The sequence below is a fragment of the Delphinus delphis genome, chromosome 4 (genome assembly GCF_949987515.2).
Source record: "Delphinus delphis chromosome 4, mDelDel1.2, whole genome shotgun sequence".
Classification (NCBI taxonomy): Eukaryota; Metazoa; Chordata; class Mammalia; order Artiodactyla; family Delphinidae; genus Delphinus; species Delphinus delphis.
The window spans coordinates 87241859-87264113 of NC_082686.1; the positions used below are offsets into that span (position 1 = coordinate 87241859).

Below are 22255 nucleotides of genomic sequence, written 5' to 3' on the forward strand. Positions count from 1 at the left end.
TGCAGTGCGTGGGCTTCTCATTGCAGTGGCTTCTCTTGTTGTGGAGCACGGGCTCTATGTGCACAGGCTTCAGTAGTTGTGGCACGCGGGGTCACTAGTTGTGGCTCATGGGCTCTAGAGCACAGGCTCAGTAGTTGTGGTGCACGGGCTTAGTTGCTTTGTGGCATGTGGGATCTTCCCGGATCAGGGCTCGAACCCGTGTCCCCTGCATTGGCAGGCGGATTCTTAACCACTGCATCAACAAGGAAGTCCCACACTTTCCATATTTTCTATGTTAAGTTTTTGTATATAATAATAGAAAGAAGAAAATAAAGTAAAACCTACTGGTGTTGAAAAATAACGTGTGAAGTCTAACAATATTGAATGTAAATGTACATAGGTGTAGCATCATTTACAATGACCACTGACAAGACCTATCTGCTTCCATTCTCCTTCCCCTTCTCCTACAAAACCAAATGGTTCATGCAAGCAGGGGTTCAGGGACAGCATGTCCTTCTCTCAAATACTTTGGCAGCCTTATGAGGTGGTAATTGCATAGGGAATCCTCAAAACAAAATCTGGAAGCAGCTGGGCGAGACAGCCCTCTTCTGGGGAAATAAGAAAATGCCATCACCCCAAAGGATGTTGGCTGGATTGTAAAGGGCGTTTAGGGCCCTTAAGGCACAAGGGCATTCAAAAGGTATTCGCTGAGAATAATGAATTTTTGAAGCTCAAAGGTTATTTTGGAAGTTGAAGCATAAATGTTTATTTTTGTAAATATTGAGCATGTGTTTAAAATTTCTTAGCCTCAATTTCTCATCTGTAAAATGCAGAAAATGACCTCATAAGGTCATTTTGAAAATAATATGAATAAATGCAGTTATTCAGCATAGTGCTCAGCAGAGAGTAAATGCTTAATAAATGACAGTCATTATTTTAACTCTTACTTATTTCATAATCTTTACAGTAATCATTTTACCTTGTGGAACTTCTCCAGTGTTTACAAAAAAGGACTCTAAGGAATCTGAGATACTGCATCTAAGAAAAATGAACATGTGTGTGTATATACATTTTAAAAGAACGATTTATGGCTAAAAACATGAAAACATTGAACTTTGAGATATCTTCACTGAAAAATTGTTTATTAAGGTGTTAATGTTTTATATAATTGGTTCAATATTTATATAATTTAAAATTCTGAGTTGCCCTTGAATAATCCACATATCTACAATACTCACATGTATATAAACTACATATTTCCTGATATTTAACATAGACTTCTCTAACTTCCATTTATCAGACAAATACAACATTAATCTTTCAAAGCTACACCTTTAGGAGTTCACAAATTCCTATTTCTTTGAGTTTTTTTTTATTATACTTAAACATTCTTAAAAGAGGAAGCTGAAAGCCCCAAACCAAAAGCCTTAATCTGCCTTTCACAATATATATGTGTATCAAATCATCATGACGTACACTTTAAATATCTTACAACTTTGTGAATGACACCTCAATAAAGCTGGAAAAAAAAAATGAAGTCACACACAAAAAAGCCTTAATCTGAACCAATGTTGAGAAATGGAGCAATGAATAGGATCTTTTATTCATCACACAGAAAAAATACAGAATATATCTAGTAATTTAGTATTGCCTAAAGAGAATATACTTTGTATTTAGAGAAATAAAAGATTAGTTGTCAGGAGTTGCTTTTGGAGAATGATCAATAAGTGTCTTATCAATGGTCAGATACTGATACCAGGGACCATCGCCTCTTGCACGCATTAGACTTCGTACTTCCAGCTCCTTTAACCTGTAACAAACGAATGGTGATGTTGTGACTACAGCATTTCCAATTATAAAGTTAATGAATTATCTCCATAAAGAACAACAACTTGAGAGTCTTGCTTTTATGTAAAATATAATGTCCCTCCACAGATCTATATGTATGCATATATCTGATATGTACCTATAAGCAAAATTTGGGACTTATTTTGGCTTTTATTATCTTGCTTATGTAGTTAGCCAATGAATATTGTTTTTAATCACCCAAGCGTCACTTGAATTGATAATCAATTCTCTCCTCCTGTCCCTGCTCTTTGTCTGGACAAATCACTTTCACTTGAATAGTGATAATGCATTTCCTGTCTTCTTGCCTTTTAAATGTTAGGAGAGTCATTTACAGAACGCCTACTATTATGACCACATACTGTGCCAAGTGCTAGAAATTAAAAGGGAACAAGCCTTCCTGGAGGAGCTCACATCCCCTGTCTATACTGGCTGCCGATCACCATTAGGACAGAAAACTTCTTGAAAGAAGAGACGGTAACTTATTCACCAGCCACCAGCATCACACTGAGCCTGGTCAACATTGGACAATCCATATTTGTAAAGAAAAGAAAAAAGAAAAACCAGGATTAAGAAAAACATTCTCTGACTCTAAGATCTACTTATTTGTCCTCAACCTTCTTCACAAACTGAATAATCTCTATTTTAGAAAGATACTTTCCTTCTTCCACAGCCAAGCCTTTGCACAAAACTACCACGCATTCCTGGAATAATCCCTTCTCCATCAAGCCTTTTACTTTCCATTTTTATAGACTACATACTAACTTTTTATGACTGGAAATCTGTCACAGTTAAATTATTCACTTTATTAACCTTAACCAGTTTACCAACCCTATCTATGACAAATAATATACCTTTGTGATAGTGTATATAAGAGAATACATTTATCTTTTTTTTTTTAGGATTAAATATCAACCTTTTTCTTTTCTACTCTTTATAATAATCTAAAATGCAAGTAATTAAAATATTCATCACAGGGGCCTGGTTAAATAAATTATTGTTCACCCATATAATGGACAACCTATGCACCTGTTAAAAAGAATGAGGGAAATCTATATATAGTAACATGGAAGGAGAGGACAGATATATCATTAGGTTGAAAAAGCAAGGTATAAAATGAGTCTGTGTGGCATCTTCCCATTTCATTAAAAAGCAGAGAAAATCATTTGTGCTATGTATATGTACACATGTGCAGAGTATTAAAAATTCTGGAGGACCAAAAATAAATTATTTCTGGGGGAATCAATTACGTAAGACAGTCCCTTTCTATTTTATACCTTTCCTTTAAGCTTCAGTTTTCCAAATACCTAAATATATATTTTTAAAAATGTGTAGGTACTCCCCATTCCATTCTCACACTTGCATCTTTCTTTTAGGAGTAAAAGTCAGGGTCCTGTTTTAGTTTTTTAAAAAATATTTATTTATTTATTTATTTAGGCTGCTCCAGGTCTTAGTTGCAGCACACGGGATCTTCATTGCTGCGTGTGAGATCTTTTTAGTTGCGGCATGCGGACTCTCAGTTGCGGCACGCGTGCAGGATCTAGTTCCCCGACCTAGGACCGAACCCAGGCCCCCTGCATTGGTAGCGCGGAGTCCGACCCACTGGACCACCAGAGGAGTCCCCTGTTTTTGTTTTTATTTTTACTTTGTTTTGTTTTGAAATTGTTTGGGATTGTTATATGTCTAAGAAATTTTGTAATCTGATGTTTTATCAAAGGTGTATGTCTGAAGTTCAAAAATGTCCAAAGCTAACTAAGTATGAGGCATAATGCTATTCCATGCTCTTAAATACTTAATGACAGTTCTATATGGTAACTACACATACATGTAATTACATATCTACAAAACAAGCCAATCATATGTTCATTTAATCATTTAAATAGTTTTCAATATCATAGCAATTTTTGTAAACTACAAAATTAGAGCAGAATAAACAGAAAGCAGGTCAATGGTAGCCTGGGGCCAAGAGTAAGGGATGGGGATTGACTGAAGGGACAGGAAAGAAACTCACTAGGTGATCATAATGACCTCGATAGTGGTGGTTACAGTTATATATTTTGTCAAAACCCACTGAACTTAATGGGTACTTTTGATTGTATGTAAACCTCATTCCAAACACCAAAATAAATCTCAGAAAAGATCATATTTAAAAGTAGAAAAAGAAAATATGAGTGAACATTAAAAAATAATTTTGGGGCTTCCCTGGTGGCGCAGTGGTTGAGAGTCCACCTGCCGATGCAGGGGACACAGGTTCGTGCCCCAGTCCGGGAAGATCCCACATGCCACCGAGTGGCTGGGCCCGTGAGCCGTGGCCCCTGAGCCTGCGCGTCCGGAGCCTGTGCTCCGCAACAGGAGAGGCCACAGCAGTGAGAGGCCCGTGTACAGCAAAAAAAAAAAAAAAAAAAATTTTGGACTTGTGTATTTACTTACTTTATTATTATCAGAGACCTATATATGACACAAAATTCCAGAAGCTAAAGAAAAAGACTGACAAGCTTGACAATCATTAAATGAGTAAATATATTAAAAGCAATTAAAGCATCAGTACACAGTAAGTGTTCAAAAACATATTAGCTACTACTGCATTTTTGTTGTCTGAAACATAAAAACACTAAGTTGCAAAAAAATTCTACACTGTCAGAAGACAAATGACAAGCTAGGAAAACATATCTGCAACAAAAACAAAAGGGGCTATTTTAATCAATGCACAAATTAATAGAAAATGGGCAATTTATGAAAAAGAAATATAAACAACCAACAGATATACGAAAAAATACTCAACTTTGCCAAAAAATACAAAATTGAAATGATGAGATAACATTTTTCAACTGTCTTATCAGCAAAAATGTTTAGGTTTGATAAATTCCTTTACTGGGAAAGGTATGGAGAAACAGAATTATCCTGTATTGGTGACAGAAAAGACGACTGGTACAACTTTTTAAAGAAGAGTTTGAGAAAAGCTATCTAAAATTTAAAGCATAACATTTGGTTTATCAGTGCCACTGCTAGGAATTTATATTCCAGATACACTGAATAAATATGCAAAAATATATGAGGATATTCACCACAGCACAATGTATAATTATCAAAAAACTTGGAAAAAGCCTAAGTACCAACAATAGGTCCCCCACCGGTTAAAAAAATTAAGGCACATCCATCCAGTGCAGCCATTAAAAAGAATAGAGTATATGCTATTACCGAAAGATCAAGATACAGTTGGCCCTATCTATCTTCGGAGGGCCAACTGTTCTATGCCATTTTATATAGGGACTTGAGCATCCTCAGACTGGTATCTACTGGAGGTCCTGGAACAATCCTCCTCAGTTACCAAGGAATGACTGTATATTTACATGAAAGGAAGACAAGGTGCAGAACAGTGCTGATAACAGGATTCCATTTGTGTTAATATATTTTGTAAATGATATATAAAAATATATTTTTAATGCATAAAATATAAGAGATCATTAAATAGTAGTCACCTCTAAGGATGACACTGGGTGTAAGAAGAAAGGAAATTGGGTGGGGGAGGGGAAGGAGAGGGCTACCTTGCACTTAAGAGAGTCAGGACATTTCAAAAAAGAATTCTTTTTAATCTGACAGATATTATCTCCTAATAGCCTTCTAGTCTCCAACTCATAATCTCCTCTCTAAACAGGCTAATTCTCTCTCCATCTTCACCCTTTTACACAGAGCATCCTACACTGTTGAAATAGTTTTATTAAATTTCTTCCTGTGGTTTGCAACTTTAGGAAAGGATTTTCTTCCCTGCACTCCAACCCCTGCCCCATTTTTTTTTTTTTTTTTTACCGTAATTCAGCTTTTTCAGCTTCAACTTGAAGGACAGCCATTGTTCTTTCATAATTCTTTTCAGGACTATCAAAGAAAGTTCGGGCAATCCATCTTGATATAGGATGCTACAAGAGAAAATGTGTTTAAAATTAGTGTCTGAAAAGTACTTTGCTTTTCCAGTTTACTATTCTCCTAAAATGACCATCTCAGGTAAATCAATAACACTTTTATGTATCAACCACTTTATATATTTTTTAAATAATTTTAATTTGTTCGGTAGATACTACCTTTGTCCTCATTTATAGATGAGCAAATTTCACAAGGTTGTACAGTTACTAGGTTGCAGCATCTGCACTCAGGCCAGGTCTGTCTGACTCTAAAACCTGTGCTCTTTCCTATTATACTACACTATAAGTATCTTAACTGGCAGATTTTGGAGCCAAACCCGGGGTCTGGTGATCTCAAAATGGCGCTCTTTCCACCAGTCAGCCAAGATAAACTAATTATATAGCTTACCTTAAGATTTAATAATGAAGTATTTCTTTTCTAAAATATAATTCATTCAGATAATAAAACATGATAAGATATACTGTAATCAAGGCCATCTCACTAAAACACTTGTAAAGACAAGTAACAGAATTAATTTTGGGTTTTAGTAGCCATGACAGTATGGTAAAATGACTAATTAACAGTGCAGGCTCTGGAGTCAAGACTGCCTGGGTTCAAATACTGACCCTATCCCTTAGACAGAGAACTTAACCTCTTTTAAGCATCAGCTTCCTCATCTCTAAAGCAGAAATAATAATAGTACCATTTACATGGAATGAGATAGTATTTTCAAAACACTTATCATAGTGCCTGCTACACAGTGGGTGTTCAATAAATGACAGCTAGCATTAGTATCAGTAGTTTTCGCTATGGCATAGAATGTAGGATAAATTCTGACTGTTACTCTCTAGGTTGAGAACACAGTGCAGAGTCAGTCTTTAAAAAACCATAAAGCTTAAGGTAATAAAACAATGCAGAAAATTACCAAAAGTAACTTATAAAAAGTGAGCACAAAATGTATCATTTACTTGTTATAAAAAATTGAATACAAAACTATAGCACAATTGCTAAATTAAGATATTAACCAGTACATTGACAAGACACCTAACTGAAAATAACTTTCAGTGACCTATACCAACCTTGAAATATTCCCAGTGCTCTGGGGTATAGCCTTCTGGAATTTCTGCTAACTCAGCTTCACCTAATAAGAGAAAACAGTGATATTCAACTTTAGTATCAGGAGTTTATAATGTTAATTCTTCACTATTTAAGTAAGAAACCAACCTCTTGTGATTTTAAAGAACCTTTTGTTTTGTAGCAATGAAGATATCTAATATTTTAAATTCACTTCAAGCTGGTGGAAAATCATTCATTAGATATTTTTTAGATGTCTTCTATGTGTAATGCATTGTATATAGGCATTATATGAGGGTTCTCGTTTTGTTTTTATATAGTGTAAGAAGATATAATAAAAGACATACTATTCCTCTGGTTTTCCTTAAACATCCTAGACAAAATATTTAGGATTCAAGATGTTAGAAGTACTGTGAGTGAGCAGAATTTCCCAGGAGACCTAATAGTTACTATTATTCACAAATCTATTCTTTTTTGGAAGATTATAACTTTATATGTTCCAGGATGGATAAAAAAAAGTTCTTCCATCCCTCAGCCTCTTTTCCACCTCTCTCTCTTTCTATTTTCCTTATTCAGACTTCTCAAAGCTGGTTTTGGGAAATGAGAAAGAGGAAGAAGACAGGCCTTTTATGTGGCCTGTAGAGTCAGTGACCTTAAAGGTTTTTGGAGAAAACAAAAAGTTAAAAAAAGAACCACTGTGTGCTATTGCAGATTAAGATTTGGTTATTTTAAAATAAATTCTCATGTTTATGTTTATTTTATTATTTGAAGAACTTTCCCTTATAATATCCATAATTCCTTTTTTATATTAATGTACACAGGTTTTAAAAATTTACTAATTTAGTTGGTGGAGGAGATACTTACCAATGAATACATTCACCAGAGTTATGCCAATTGCTACTGGAATCCCAGTCAACAAAATGTAGAATTTCTGTTAAGATTAAAAAAAAAAAAAAAAAAGTTTTCACATAACCATTTCCTAACTCCTTTCCTCACACTCAAACTGTCCTCATTACATGATTTCCTTATATTTCTTGTAACATAAACTTGCCAAATTGGAGATGCTGTATAAAATTATTTATTTCTGTAATTTTCTTTTGCTCTAGCTTTTAGATGCCTATATTTAGTGTCAAAAATGAAAGAAGAAAGCAAAAATTAATTATATAATACAATATATATTTAAGTGATTTTTCATTTTTGGTTAAAGCAATGTCATAAAAGAAATTTTTATATTAAGAATAAAAGTGTAAGAAGATGAGGGCGATTTCTGGAGTTTGAGTTGGTCATCACAAGAAAAGTAGGAGCTCAACCATGGAGATGGAGAGGGCATTAAGCACAATGGACAGGCAAGGGAAGGTCTAGAGGGCAGCCAGTGGGTCACAGCTTTAGGAACAGTGGCAGAGTCCAGTCTTCCACCTTCTAAGTCTCTACTTTCCTTTACAGAGACTTGAGATACAAACATGCAGTCAATGCCCTGTTTCACTCTCTGAAATCAAAGTTCCTAAACAACAAAGAAATAAAAAATCATATCCCAAAATAATGGAGTTACATATTTAAAGAAGTCCTTCAATGAGTTCTTTGTTAATTTAAAGAATATATTAGTAATATAAATAATTATCCCCAAATGAATCCATTTTCAGTTTTATAATTTATAGATTTTTCTTTTGGTCAGGGAACACAGATGATTTCAAAACACCATAATCTTGAGAAGAAAGGAATGTTTCAATTTTTTCCTCCAATATGCATGAATTCTCTTTTTGAAGAAGGAAAGGTTCACTAATTTAAAAATAAATTCAGGGGGCTTCCCTGGTGGTGCAGTGGTTGAGAGTCCGCCTGCGATGCAGGGGACGCAGGTTCGTGCCCCAGTCCGGGAGGATCCCGCATGCCGCGGAGCAGCTAGGCCCATGAGCCACGGCCGCTAAGCCTGCGCGTCCGGAGCCTGTGCTCCACAATGGGAGAGGCCACAACAGTGAGAGGTCCACGTACCGCAAAAAATTAAAAAAATAAATTCACTAACAAACCAGACCTTACTACTCAATCTCAACATTTTTCTGAGAAAAGGAATATGAATTTACAAAAAAAAATATTTTATAAAATGAAAGATGTTTTCTAAACAGGAAAAAAATTTCCTATTTATATGTAAAGAGTTTAGTTCAACAAGTTTTAACTCACCATTAATTTCAAAAAACGTCTGTCATAGAATCCAGAAGGCTTGATGATAAACAGTCTTTTCCCATGGTCTCCACTGTGTCGCACAGGAGCTGGAAATATTAAATAACCCTGTTATATACAAGGTTTATAAGGATATACTGTTATATTTTGAGATAAAAGTCAGACTATACAAAAACGTACATGCATAAATGTTTAATATGAATTAAAATAAAATATCCCTTCCAAAAAATATATATACATATATATATACGATTAAGATAAAAAAATACATGCTTCTTTGAGTACTAAAGGCAGGGAATACTAGGATATCTTTAAACAGAGATTGATGTACTGTTCTAAACTACAGCTCTCCTCATTTTTATTCAACATATTCATCAATATTTTCATCATTTTTATTCATCAATATTCAAGATATTGATATTTATTGAAGAAATATCTAAATGATTATTTGAATTTGTTTCAGTAGCAGGCAGCGAGATCAGATACTCTTGGTGGGCTACGTACCTTTGTTTACCTCTGCAATAAATATTTGCTAATGCTGCAAAAGAAATTAATTTAAATTGCGTCATATGATGAGGCAATATACATTAGGGACTTGATGCAAAATAAATGGAAAGATATTTTTTCAATATCTCTCTAGCAGGAATTTGAACTTGTTCAAAAGAATACACTCTAATATGTCTTGATAAAATCCCTTTATAAGCCATTTCTTCTTTTTTTTTAGTTGATATAATAATTTAATAATTATTATATTACATAATTATTATAAATTTTACAAAAATTTTACAAAATATATTACAAAATTTTACAAAAAATTTTTGTAAAAAATAATTTACAATGTTGTGTTTGTTTCTGGTGTACAGCAAAGTGATTCAGTTATAAATATATATATTCCTTTTCATATTCTTCTCCATCATAGTTTATTACAAGATACTGAATATAGTTCCCCTCGCTATACAGTAGGACCTTGTTGTTTATTTTATATAGAGAGTTTGTATCTGCTAATCCCAAACTCCTAATTTATCCCCCTCCCCTTGCTTTCCTTTTTGGTAACCATAAGTTTGTTTTCTATGCCTATGAGTCTGTTTCTCTTTTGCAAAAGTTCCTTTGTATCATATTTTAGATTCCACATACAAGTGATATATAATATTTGTGTTTCTCTGTATGACTTACTTCACTTAGTATGATAATCTCTAGGTCCATCCATGTTGTTGCAAATGCGTAAGCCATTTCTTATTGTAAATATCCTTCTCTTCAAATCCTCTCCCAGACGGTATTTAATCAAGCCTTGCTGAAGATAAACTGAGGCAAAACTCTCACTCTTGGATCTGCTTTCTATGCGATTTCCCTTTCTTGGAAGTCTGGAAGGATCACTATGGCCACTCTAAGCCCTTTCTGCTAAAAGCAGGAAAGGCTCTAACATTACTGAGAAACTGAGGGTTACTATGCTTCTGCTCTGTAACCGCATTCAAGGGAATTTCCCATGAGTCATTGCTGAATAAAAAACTAATTTCCCATTAAAGGAATTTTAATCATAATAGATGTCAGAAAGATTTGTATCCTTTGTTCAAGCTTACATGTCAAGAATGACCTCCCCTCTCCTGAAATCTATTCTTTAGGCCCAGGTGACATCTCATCCTCCAAGAAACCAACATGCTTCCCAACCAGCTGAGAGCTCTCCTACCTCTGAACTGCTGTATATTCTACTGATGTGTAAACTTGCTTTCACTGCCCCCACTGAAATGTAAGTGTCTTGAAGGCAGGAACTGTCTTAAATTTTGATACCACCTGCAGCAGCTTGCAATGAATTTAGAAGGTTAATTCACAAGAGAATTAGAAGCTGGCACAAGTTTACTAAGTATAAATCATCTACTAAGGCTTCTAAAATAACAAGAGAATTTGACAAGGTAAGTATGTATTTCTGCAAATCATTTGAAAGGTACAATAGAAATTTCTGTGGACTAGATGAAAAAAATGGGCTGGATAACAGTACAAACCACTCGTTAATTCAATAAATATTTAAGTGCCTACTATGTACAGGTCTTATGCTAGGTCTATAGTATAAGAGGGATTTAGATTCTGCTGGGAGGAAAAAATAGATAATTACAAATCTATACTGTAAAAGACAACAATCTTTGTTGTCTTTGTTGTCTATAAGGACAACAAAGGAAAGAAACAGGATGTAGTGTCAGAAAAGAAAAGGCTCAGAAGTAAAGCCCCTCTTTAGACAGGCTGGTGGAGTTGGGGAGGTATGAGGAAGGCACATTATAAACTGAGAGAAGTTGCAAGTTAGAAGAAATCTGTAATGGGTAATTGGTTGATTGATTATACCCAAAAGGTGCTGATTACTTAATGCAGTAACCTGCCAAAGGGCTCTCTCACAATTTCTATGAATGGCCTGAATGTGGTGGAGATGGTATTCCTGATGATACAGAACTACTGCTACAAGAGTGGCTACTACACTAATGATGAAATAGGATCCCCCCAAAAGTCCTCCTACACACTTACAAAAGGCTGAATCTAAAAGGATTAAGTATAGTAAGTGGAAAGTCCTACTTGAACACTCCAGAAGTTTAGTGGCTCACAAACTTAAGAAAAGTCACTGGTGGGAGTTCCCTGGTGGCCTAATGGTTAGGATTCTGGGCTTTCACTGCCATGGCCCAGGTTCAATCCCTGGTCAGGGAATTGAGATCCCGCAAGCTGCATGGCGTGGCCAAAAACAAAAAAAGAAAAAGTCATTGGTGTCATGTGGATGTGGTTAACCAAAAAATCCCAAAGGTAATCCAATCTTAATCTGATGTACCAGAAATACAGGGTCAAAACAGAAGGAGCCCTCCACCTCCATGTCTTACCAGACCTGTGGAAGTGTGTCCATCCCAGAGTACACTGTTTTAGAGGGACAATCTGGAGCACGTCCTAAGTTAAGCAACCAGGACGGCAAACAACCTGGAAATTGACCTACTGAAACTGAAAGAACTGAAGCTGACTGGCCTACAAAAAAGAAGTCAGGACAGAGACCAGAGAAGTGCCTTTAAATACCTGAAGGCTGTCCAATGACAAAGGCTTACACTCTTCTGCACTGACCTGAAAGGAAGAACTAGGATCAATGTGTGAAAGAGTAATTTTTGGCTTAATACAAGGAAGAAGTTTCTAACAATTTTAGTTGTTGAAAATAAAATTGGACTGCCTCCCCAGTCCCCATTATGGAGTTATTCGAGTATCACTAATGGAATGTAACAAGGATTAGCATACTACAGGGGGTGGCCTATAAGATTTCTAAGGTCCTTTCCCTCAAAGAATCTGAATAGATGGCCTCTCTTAGAATAAAAAGACATACCTCTCCTACTGATCAATCTCAATGGTTTCCTTCCAACACCAAGAACTCTTTCCTGCTTTCAGGTCTTTGCACTTAACCTTCCTCTTTGCTTGGAAGCTTTTCCTCAGGCTCTTTGAATGGCTAGCTCCTCACCCCATCCTTCAGAGGTAAGATCAAATGTTACCTCCTCAAAGAAGTTTTCTCTGACTACCCTATATCCACAGCTGGTCTCCCACTTATTCTCCTTAATATCATTTGGTTATTTCCTCTAGAACAATAAGCACTAAGCTGAATCATTCAGTAGTGTATCTCCAGTGCACTTTAGTGTCTGCCACATGGTAGGAACTCCATAAATATTGTTGAATTTACATTTCTTAAGTAAATTTAATGTTGGTAGGGGATCTTTCTTTAGTCCGTGAAAGTAAATCTTCTCAGAAGAGACAGTATACTCCCAACTTTCCCTTTCAATCAGATGGACAGACAGACAGACACACACACACACACATACACACAAGAGAAACACGTAAGGATTAAACTCTATGTGGGGTTTTAGGGACCACTGATTACAAATGACAGTATTAGTAGATGTGGAAAGTGTAACAAACAAAAAAAACTATGGAAGAAAGCTTGAGCTGGCTGCATTCTAGCAATATTAAACAGTTAGTAATGTGAACTTCTTGCTTTCTTTACATATAATTACCCTACTGTTAAACAACAATTATTCATGCCATTAAATGTGTTAGGTAACTGTTATACTATTAACTGTTCTAAAGGATATTTCATAGCCCTAAACTCTTTTCAAATATTCTGAGCCTTCATGATTTGTTGTTGTAGTAGGGCCATCTGCTTACAATCTAAAATTATTAGAGTGAACACTGCTTACAACCAGGTGACTGCCAGGATTTCTGGAACTCAATCCTTCTGCCACAAAAATAGGCATTTTCCTCCACTCTCTACAGCCTGGAATGTCTCAAGGTACTCAGTAATTACGTGGAACTAAGGTTTCACTAACCAATTTTTTTTAATGCGAATAACTTCAGGAAAGTTATGCTTTGGACAATTGTGATACTTGTGAGGATCAAATAAGATAATATCAGATTTTTTTGTGTCTCCAAGACAACACCCAAAATTGGTCATTTTCTTTCCCTCATTCTCAGACTATTCCCAGTTAATGGCACCACCAACTCAATTACCCAGGCTAAAAAATCTCAGTCATCTTCCTGTGCCTCATTCATCAGTTGTCAAGGCCTCTTGATTCTAAAATTCAAACTTTCCATTTCTCTCCAAGACCTTTTCACCTCAGTGGCTTAAGAAATCAACATGCCTGATAAGCCATCCAATATTCAGAAGCATCTTCCTAAAACATACTACTGATGCTGCTCTTCTGCTAAAATACTCTCGGGTGCCTACAAAATCGTTAAGATACTTTGGCTTTGTATTCAGTCCCTCCCCTAATTAGGTCCTAACTTCTCTTTTTTTAACCTTCTCTCGCAACACCTACCTGTCCCAAGAGCCCCATATTCAGATATATCTGAAAACACATCCTTTACTTTTCCATCAATTGCACCTGTTAAAACTATCCCTAGAATCCAGTTAACATGCCTCATCATCCATGTCTGAGTTAAGTCCACACTACTTCGTTTAAATACTCTTCTCAGGTTTTAAAGCCATAATTATATGCACATCAGCCTTCAACATAAAAGTTCTCTGCAGCTGAGGGGAGAACTTAAGCTTATTTCTAGAATCCCTTGATGTTTGACATTTAATAATTAAACAGAATACTTTTATCTGCTTATTTTCTGAGAAAGGTTTTCACTGAGAGTGATTGATGATAACATGACAGTACTAGATGTTTAAGAAAGGTGAGACCACAGGGCCCTGTAGAAGGTAATGCCCAGTGCTGTAGATTTTTCCCACTCACTGTTTACCACTACCTTTGAGGTAAGTTAAAATTATCACCCTCTTTTTAGAAACAAAACAAAACAGTTCTTATGGTAAGAGACAAGTTCATTCAAAATGACATTTCTAGAAAGATGCAAAATTATGCAGAAACACATTTCAGGGTTATAAATACTTGTCAGTGGGAAAGAGATTAGTTTTATTTTATTTCCGTGTCAACAGAAAATAAGCACACTTGTAATAAAATCCTCTTTTTTAACGATGAAGAAATGCAGGTTTGGAGCAATTAAGTGCCTTCCACTTAGCTTCCCAGATGTGATGACCCAAGCTCACAGAGTTACTAAACTCTGGAGGTAGGATTTAAACCTAGGTGGTCTATATCCAGAGGAAACAAAACCAGACAAGGTTCTCTCCTCTGTTGGATCTTACGTTCTCCTAGAGGCAGACATAAACAATAATATAAAACAGATTACAACCTTTCATTCCACAGTGATAGATTAGGTTTCACATGCAAAATACCTTTGAAAGCAGGTACACTGCTGAAACACAGTAACCTCACTATAGCTATCACATCCTTTCCTGCTCCCAGTGGAAAAGGTGTAGATTACCTGCGAAGATCCTTCCCGAACTCCAAGAATGGGGAATAGTGTATAAATGGGATTTAGGGGAGAAATTTTACCTCAGTTTATCTCCAGGTAGGCATGATTAAGTACCATGGGGGGAGGGGGTATTTGAAGAGGATATTTGTAATCAGAAATGGCTTACAAAGGAATTTTATCAAAGAATGTAAGCACATGCAGTTTTGTAACAGGTTCAAATTCCTGCCGGAAATTTGTTCAATGCCACTTTTTTTCCTTTCCATTTTTCCAGCAAGTCCCTCATGGCATCAGTGTATAATGCCTCATCATGTGAAGTGACATAATTCAAATTAAATTGGGAGAAGAGCAGTAAACAGAAAAAGATATTTTTAAGTTGGAGAAGAATCTTTTGGGCTTTAAATTTCACTTCCTCTGTATCTACTTGTATTGCATAGGACAAATCGCTTACAGTATATTTTTGATCAAGAGGATTAAATGAATACCTTTAATATCTTAGAATGGTGCCCAGCATATAATGTGTGCTCAATAAATGCTAGCTCCCATTATTATTATTCACTTAATACAGTAGTGCATTATTTTTGTAATAATTGAGTCACAGTTTCCTCATCTGTAAAATGGGGTAACACTGTACTCACTTTGCAGAATCCAAAAGGGAATAAAGCAGACTGAATACAAAGCATTTGATGCTTTGCTATTATGATTATTCATTCCCCTAGAGTTCAGTCCACAGTCTCCAAGAGGCTCCAAATAATCCTCCCATGACTGCACTGACTTTCCTAAGACCTAGGAACTTTTTCTTCATAGGTCCCTTCCTCTCTAAGAAGACATTAAAAATAATTATTTTATGATTCCGTTGATATAAAACGAATACAATTCAGGCTGGATTCAGCATCACATATGCATTAACATTATAGCCCTTTTCCTTCTGATTTTAAAAGAAATTTAAATTAAAACATTTTCGTGGACACCTAAAAGTGTCATGAAGGCACTGTGCCTAGCAGATGAGTTAGCCCTGAGCCTCTCCACCTGTCCATATATCAATATTATTACTTAGCATCAGCGGGCTCCTCAGCAACATGACTTCCCACCTTGTGAGATTAAAACGTACCGCAGGTGGAACATACAAAGAATCTTGGTGCCTGAGAGACATGGGTCTCAGCTCTTTGCCTTTCTAACATCAGCTTCATCCGCAAATTACCACCAACAGGATAGGTGAATGACAAAGCGTCTCACAAATTCTAATTAATTACTTAAACACGATCGATTTGATTACTCCAGGAAAACCCTCAGTCTCCTCACATAGCCCATGCTGCGTCTCTCAAGTCCCAAGTCCTCAATTTCTCCCAGCTCTCTCCGGATTCCACCAAGGTCACCCGGGAAGAGTCCTCCATCTCTCCTCCCGCGTTTCTTGATAGCGCTTTCTCCCAAAGCCAGTACCCACCGGCAGTCTTCGGAAAGTCACGGGTGAGGAAGCCCCCGAATACAAGTCTACTGTCAAGGCGGCGGCCAGACAGAGCGGCCACTGCAGAGACCGAAGCCCGCTGTAATAAACTCATGGCCGCCATGGCTACTACGGGCAAGAGAAGAGCGGGCAAATGTAACGGGAGCCGAGAGAGCCAATTTCTCAACGAGGGCGAAGCCGGAAAGTGGCCATGTTGAGTGAGGGCAAAGCCAATTCCTGTTCTCGTCATCCGGTCGGCGTGAGACGCCGGAAGTGACATCATTGTTGGCGGAAATGCGGTTTGCTTACTTATGCGGAAAAATGGCTGCTGCCAGTTTGGCTGTTTTGTGCAGGAGAGTGTCGGCGGCCCTGAAGGCTTCCAGGTCGTTAATAAGTCCTCAGGTCCCTGCTAGCACAAGGTAAGTGATGTGAGGAGTAGGTCTGTCCACTTCTCCAACTTTGGTTCTTGTTTGGTTGGCGAGATACTGAGAAACGCTTAGGGATGGAAAGGCCTCTGGGATGGCTGGGCCCGAACCCACCTCCGTGAGGAGTGAGTGACCTTGGAGAAGTCCCCCACCTGCGACATTTCCGTATCTTCCTCAAACATTTTGTTGCCACCAACTGTGGACCAGGCAGTCGTGGGGTCTGTAGAAAACCAGTATTTGTTGAACTAAACCTAGAGGTGCGGAAGCATCCTGTTCGGCTGGGTGAGTTGGGAAAAACTTCACTGAAAGCTTTTGGCTGTGGAACTGAAGGCTGTGTCAGATTTGGATGGATTTAAAAAGGGGTGGGAGGGTGTACGCCCAGAGTCTGTCAAAAAGAGATTGTTCAGTAAATGTTGAGTGAATAAATGAAGGTAGCCAAATGAAAGTAGTCATTTTTTTTTTTAAAGGAAGTAATGTATGTGCTCTTGAATCCAGCATATTTATTGGGCATCTCTCAGATATAGTGAACTTACATTAGCTTCAGAGATAAGCAATTTTTTTGGTTTGTTTTTTGCAGAGGTTCAGGGGTTGTAACTGGAAAAGTAGCAAACTTGAATTAATCGTCTCTTCCATCTCATCATCGTTTTTCCTTAAAAAAAAAATTCTGGATTTTTATCATTACTGTTGAATAAATATCTGTTCATTTACAGACACTTTGGAAAATAGGGTAAAGTGCTTTGAAGAAGAAAGTAAACATCAACTATGGTTTTACCATTCAGAGATAAACAGATTTTCTTCTATTCTTTTTAACTTTGAATATATAGACATACATGAGATTTTAAAATAAAATCAGGATAATATTTACGTATATGCATTTTTGTGTTCTACCCTTGTTTCTCCAACTTTTTATTTTAAAAAATTTCAAACCAAAAGGAAAGTTGTAAGAGTAGTACAAAGAATAACCGTATTCTCTGCACCTATGTTAACCAATCCTCAGCATTTTGTCACATTTTCTATACTTTTTATATCCATGCCTTTATTTTTCTGAACTATTTGAGGCATGTCAGAATTGCAAACATCATGACACTTCAGCATATATCTCCTAAGAACAAGAACACTGTCTTTTTTTTTTAATTAATTAATTTATTTTTGGCTGTGTTGGGTCTTAGTTGCTGTGCACGGGCTTTCTCTAGTTGCGGCGAGCAGGGGCTGCTACTTGTTGTGGTGCGCAGGCTTCTCATTGCAGTGGTTTCTCTTGTTGCGGGGCACGGGCTCTAGGTGTGCAGGCTTCAGTAGTTGTAGCATGCGGACTCAGTAGTTGTGGCTCGCAGGCTCTAGAGCACAGGCTCAGTAGTTGTGGCACACGGGCTTAGTTGCTCCGTGGCATGTGGGATCTTCCCTGACCAGGGCTCGAACCCGTGTCCCCTGCATTGGCAGGCGGATTCTTAACGACTGCGCCACCAGGGAAGTCCCAAGAACGCTGTCTTAACCACAATACTACAATGATCACACTGGGGAATTTTTTTTTTCTTTCTTAATTTTTAATTCAGAGTCCAGTCAATGAACATTTATCCTGTTAATTGTCGTGTTATCATTAGTCTTCTTTAATCCAGAATGGTTCGTTTTTTCTCTTTCATGATATTGACATTTTTAATAAGGTCAGCCTTTTTAGAATATTCCTTCATTTGGATTTGTCTGATTGTTTCCTCATGATTAGATTCACGTTAAATTTTTCTAGGTAGGAATACAACATTTGTTATACACTTCATTATTGTATTTTAAGTTATTTCTCCAGGTCATTAAATATTCTTTATAAACATGACTTTTAGATTACTGCATAATAGATTATCATACAGATGCACAATAATGTTTTTAACCATTCCCCAGTTGCACATTTACATTATTATCAGCTTTTTGATATCATATATAATGCTTTAATAGACTTTTTAAAAGTATAATTGACTTAAAATATTATATTAGTTTCAGGTGTACAACATAGTGATTCTATATTTTTATACATTACAAAATGATTACCACAATAGACACTTTGATTTATCAATTCCCATCTATGATAATTTGTCTTTTTTAAAAAAAATTTATTTATTTTTTATTTATTTGGTTGCATCAAGTCTTAGTTGTGGCAGGCAGGCTCCTTAATTGTGGCTCGAGGGCTCCTTAGTTGTAACATGTGTGGGCTCCTTGGTTGTGGCATGTGAACTCTTAGTTGCAGCATGCATGTGGGATCTAGTTCCCAAACCCAGACCCCCTGCATTGGGAGCTTGGAGTCTTAACCACTGTGCCACCAGGGGAGTCCCTCTGATAATTTCTTTAGTTGAAATTTCTAAATTCAGTGGAATTACTGGGTTAAAGGAGAAAGCATTGGGGTCTCTGATGTGTTGCAAAATTAAAGTTCAGAATGTTTTTATCTGCTTATATGCCCACTAGCCACATATGAAGGACTTAAAAATGTTACCTTAAAATATAATTATGTCGGGCTTCCCTGGTGGCGCAGTTGTTGGGAATCCGTCTGCCAAGGCAGGGGACACAGGTTTGAACCCTGGTCCGGGAAGCTCCCACATGCCGTGGAGCAACTAAGCTCGTGCGCCACAACTGCTGGCCCTGCGCTCTGGAGCCCGCGAGCCACAAGTCCTGAGGTCTGGGCGCCTGGAGCCCGTGTTCTGCAACAGGAGAGGCCACCTCAATGGGAGGCCCGTGTGCTGCAACGAAGAGTGGCCCCCGCTCACCGCAACTAGAGAAAACCCGTGCACAGCAACAAAGACCCAATGCAGCCAAAAATAAATTAATTAATTAATTTAAAAAATACTTTTAAAATATATAATTATGTCAATGTATTGGCTCTGAAGTTACAGGATAGCAACATATATAATGGCATGTTAAAAATAATTTCTAAAGCATTTTATGAGTTTATCGTTTCTTGGGCAGAAACCCCAAGTTGGTTGTTTGACATTGTAGGTGAGGAAATGATTCCGTTTATTGCTTATAAAATCCAAATGTTGTGAAACTTGAATCACTTGTTTATATATGTTCAGTTGCAGGTTTTCTCTTTGTCTGTTGACTAAGAATACACCAAATGTCACATCTTTTCATCAGTGTAGATTACTTCATACCACATTGTCTAGGAGAGGACTGGAAGAATTTTTTGATGACCCAAAGAATTGGGGGGAAGAAAAAGTGAAATCTGGTGAGATATTTGGGTTGACCTATATTAAATAATTTTATTGAACCCTCTGTCATTTTGGGATTATTTATCCAGTTTGGGAATTACTTAAGTGTTTCCTTTTTTGATTTCCTTTGGGAATGTCTATTAGAGAAGATTAGAAGGACAGTATAATAGTAGAGTTAACTGTTCCTTGGAAGGTTGGCAAAAGGTTTAGAAGAGGAGTAGGTTGAAATTAACTAAGGTGCGGTTTGGGGTTTGTTTTACATTTCATTTTTTTAGAGATAGTTGAATATTAATTTATAATGATACTAAGTATTTTGACATTAGACTGTGAAGGTACCTTCTATACTACTAATAACAGTTTTTGAATGCTATTGCCAGTCACATTACTAATATTTTCATATGTGTTATCTAATTTAATCACAAATCCTAATTATATATTGTACTATAATATAATAAAGCTATTACACATTTTATAGATAAGGAAACAGGTTTAGAGAAGTTAAGTAATTTGCCAAAGGGCATGTAGCTAGAAAATTATTTCATGTTATGAATTTATCATTTTAATAGGAGCTTCATGGACCTGTCAGCAATTAAGGAACAAAAGTAATGAAGATTTACATAAACTTTGGTAAGTATACTGAGTACATTAACATCTAAGTGTTTGAAGCAGTTATAGTATAATAATGAGGTATAAACTTTATCTGATGTAAGAAATTAAGTAAAGTGATTTATAGTACTGTTTTGTGATACATAAGATCATTAAAATTTTTATAATAATGAGGTATAAACTTTATCTGATGTAAGAAATTAAATAAAGTGATTTATAGTACTGTTTTGTGATATATAAGATCATTAAAATTTTTATAAGTACTACAGAGGTTAAATTACATTATGACAGATGTATCAGAGTTCTTAAATAGTTGGGAGTTTAGAAATTTTACTGTAACTGCTACCAGTCATACTACCACTTTTATACTAAGAATTTCAAGAAACTAATAAAGCAAAATGGGGATGAGTTGGTTACATTTAGGCCTTCTTCCTTTTTATTACCTTTTGCATGGTCTGGACACTTTAGCTTTTTTGCTTTGAGGAAGAGTATTGGAGGGTGCACTTAATTGGAAATTTGGGTAGGTTTTTCTGGCAGATTCTCCTGATAAATTAGAAAGAATTGAGAGGATTTAAGACAGATTTGCATTGTATATATACATATATAAATTGAAGTATAATTGACATAACATTGTATTAGTTTCAGATGTGCAGTGTAATGGTTCAATATTTGTATATATTGTAAAATGATCACAATAAGTCCAGTTAATATCTGTCACCATACATAGTTACAAAAAGTTTTTTCCTTGTGGTGAGAATTTTCACGATCCATTCTCTGAGGTACTTTCAAATATGCAGTACAGTATTATTGACTATAGTCACCATTGCCGTATATAACATCCCCATGACTTTTTCCTTTTATAACTGGGAATTTGTACCTTTTGACCCACCTATCCCCCTACATTAATCGACTATATTTAGCCCAGAGATATGTTTGTTTGGGCTGTGCTGTGTTTTAAAAATTGGCAAGTTTCGGGCTTCCCTGGTGGCGCAGTGGTTGAGAGTCCGCCTGCCGATGCAGGGGACACGGGTTCGTGCCCCGGTCTGGGAGGATCCCACATGCCGCGGAGCGGCTGGGTCCGTGAGCCATGGCCGCTGAGCCTGCGTGTCCGGAGCCTGTGCTCCGCGATGGGAGAGGCCGCAGTGGTGAGAGGCCCGCGTACTGCCAAAAAAAAAAAAAAAAAAAAAATTGGGAAGTTTCACACAAAAATAAGGATTTCTGGCTCCTCTTGAATAATCAGACCTGTGATGTTGCAACACTGAACCTGCATTTTTACATGGTGACAGTTGGCTGGTCTAAATGGAGCAGTGCATACCACTTCTTACCCATCTTGTTGTTCTTTCACCATGCTCCCTTCACTCATAATTACTATTTGTCCAGGCACTGTAGTAGGCATTTAAAGTTTTATCCCTTGATTTAAAGGGTTATCTTTCATGGCAGATTAAAGAACTGTAAAATGCTTATAAAACCACTAATATTACAGGCTTATTTATGTGATACAATAAGAAATATATATTTTGTCTTTGTCTCTGATCGCTTAACACACAGCTCCTAAATCCCTTGGAATTGCCTGAGTGATATGAGTGTCTTCTAATCAGGCAGCTCTTGGGGGTGGGGGCTGGGGGGTATTGTTGTGTAGCTTCAGGATAGAGGCTGATTGCCAGAAAGGCCAAGGTGTGATTAGCAGATAGAGCATTCAGCCTCACCACCACCCCCACTTTTGGGGAGGGAGAGGGACTAGAGATCAGTTCAGTCACCAGTGGCCAGTGATTTAATCAATCATGCCTGCATAATGACACCTCCATAATAAACCCTAA

The 22255-nt window shown here is 36.8% G+C and overlaps 2 protein-coding genes across 5 annotated transcripts in view; one reads left to right on the forward strand and one right to left on the reverse strand.

Annotated features, from left to right (window-relative positions):
- Positions 1-1104: 1104 nt before the first annotated feature.
- NDUFB5 (NADH:ubiquinone oxidoreductase subunit B5) lies at positions 1105-16385 on the reverse strand. 2 transcript variants are annotated; one of them, XM_060009981.1, is made up of 6 exons: positions 16223-16385; positions 8968-9056; positions 7660-7726; positions 6801-6862; positions 5632-5738; positions 1105-1789 (listed from the first exon to the last, which is right to left on the reverse strand). In XM_060009981.1, the coding sequence occupies exons 1-6, from the start codon at positions 16344-16346 to the stop codon at positions 1669-1671; spliced, it is 570 nt and encodes a 189-aa protein (XP_059865964.1). In that variant the 5' UTR covers positions 16347-16385; the 3' UTR covers positions 1105-1668. The 2 variants fall into 2 exon arrangements, with proteins under 2 accessions (XP_059865964.1, XP_059865965.1); XM_060009982.1 differs by lacking the exon at positions 5632-5738.
- A 117-nt stretch (positions 16386-16502) lies between these two features.
- The window catches only part of MRPL47 (mitochondrial ribosomal protein L47), a 33194-nt gene continuing 27441 nt past the window's right edge, over positions 16503-22255 (forward strand). For 2 of the 3 annotated variants that reach the window (XR_009519305.1, XM_060011091.1), the window contains exons 1-3: positions 16504-16641; positions 19698-19849; positions 20399-20459. Coding sequence is in view for 2 of the 3 variants with exons in the window: in XM_060011091.1 (XP_059867074.1) it covers positions 16517-16641; positions 19698-19849; positions 20399-20459 (338 nt within the window). In the remaining variant the exon portion in view is untranslated. Of the gene's footprint in view, positions 16642-19697; positions 19850-20398; positions 20460-22255 lie in introns of all 3 variants that reach the window. The other variant, XM_060011092.1, reaches the window with a different exon arrangement.

What these genes read in the sequence shown, in the direction of transcription:
- NDUFB5 (XM_060009981.1), bottom strand. Translation starts at nt 16,346, where the DNA reads ATGGCGGCCATGAGTTTATTACAGCGGGCTTCGGTCTCTGCAGTGGCC. An exon ending in GACGTTTTTTGAAATTAATG is followed by an intron (nt 7,727 to 8,967) that starts GTGAGTTAAAAC and finishes TAATCTTAACAG; the next exon opens with AAATTCTACATTTTGTTGAC. An exon ending in GCTGAAAAAGCTGAATTACG is followed by an intron (nt 1,790 to 5,631) that starts GTAAAAAAAAAA and finishes CGTTTGTTACAG; the next exon opens with GTTAAAGGAGCTGGAAGTAC.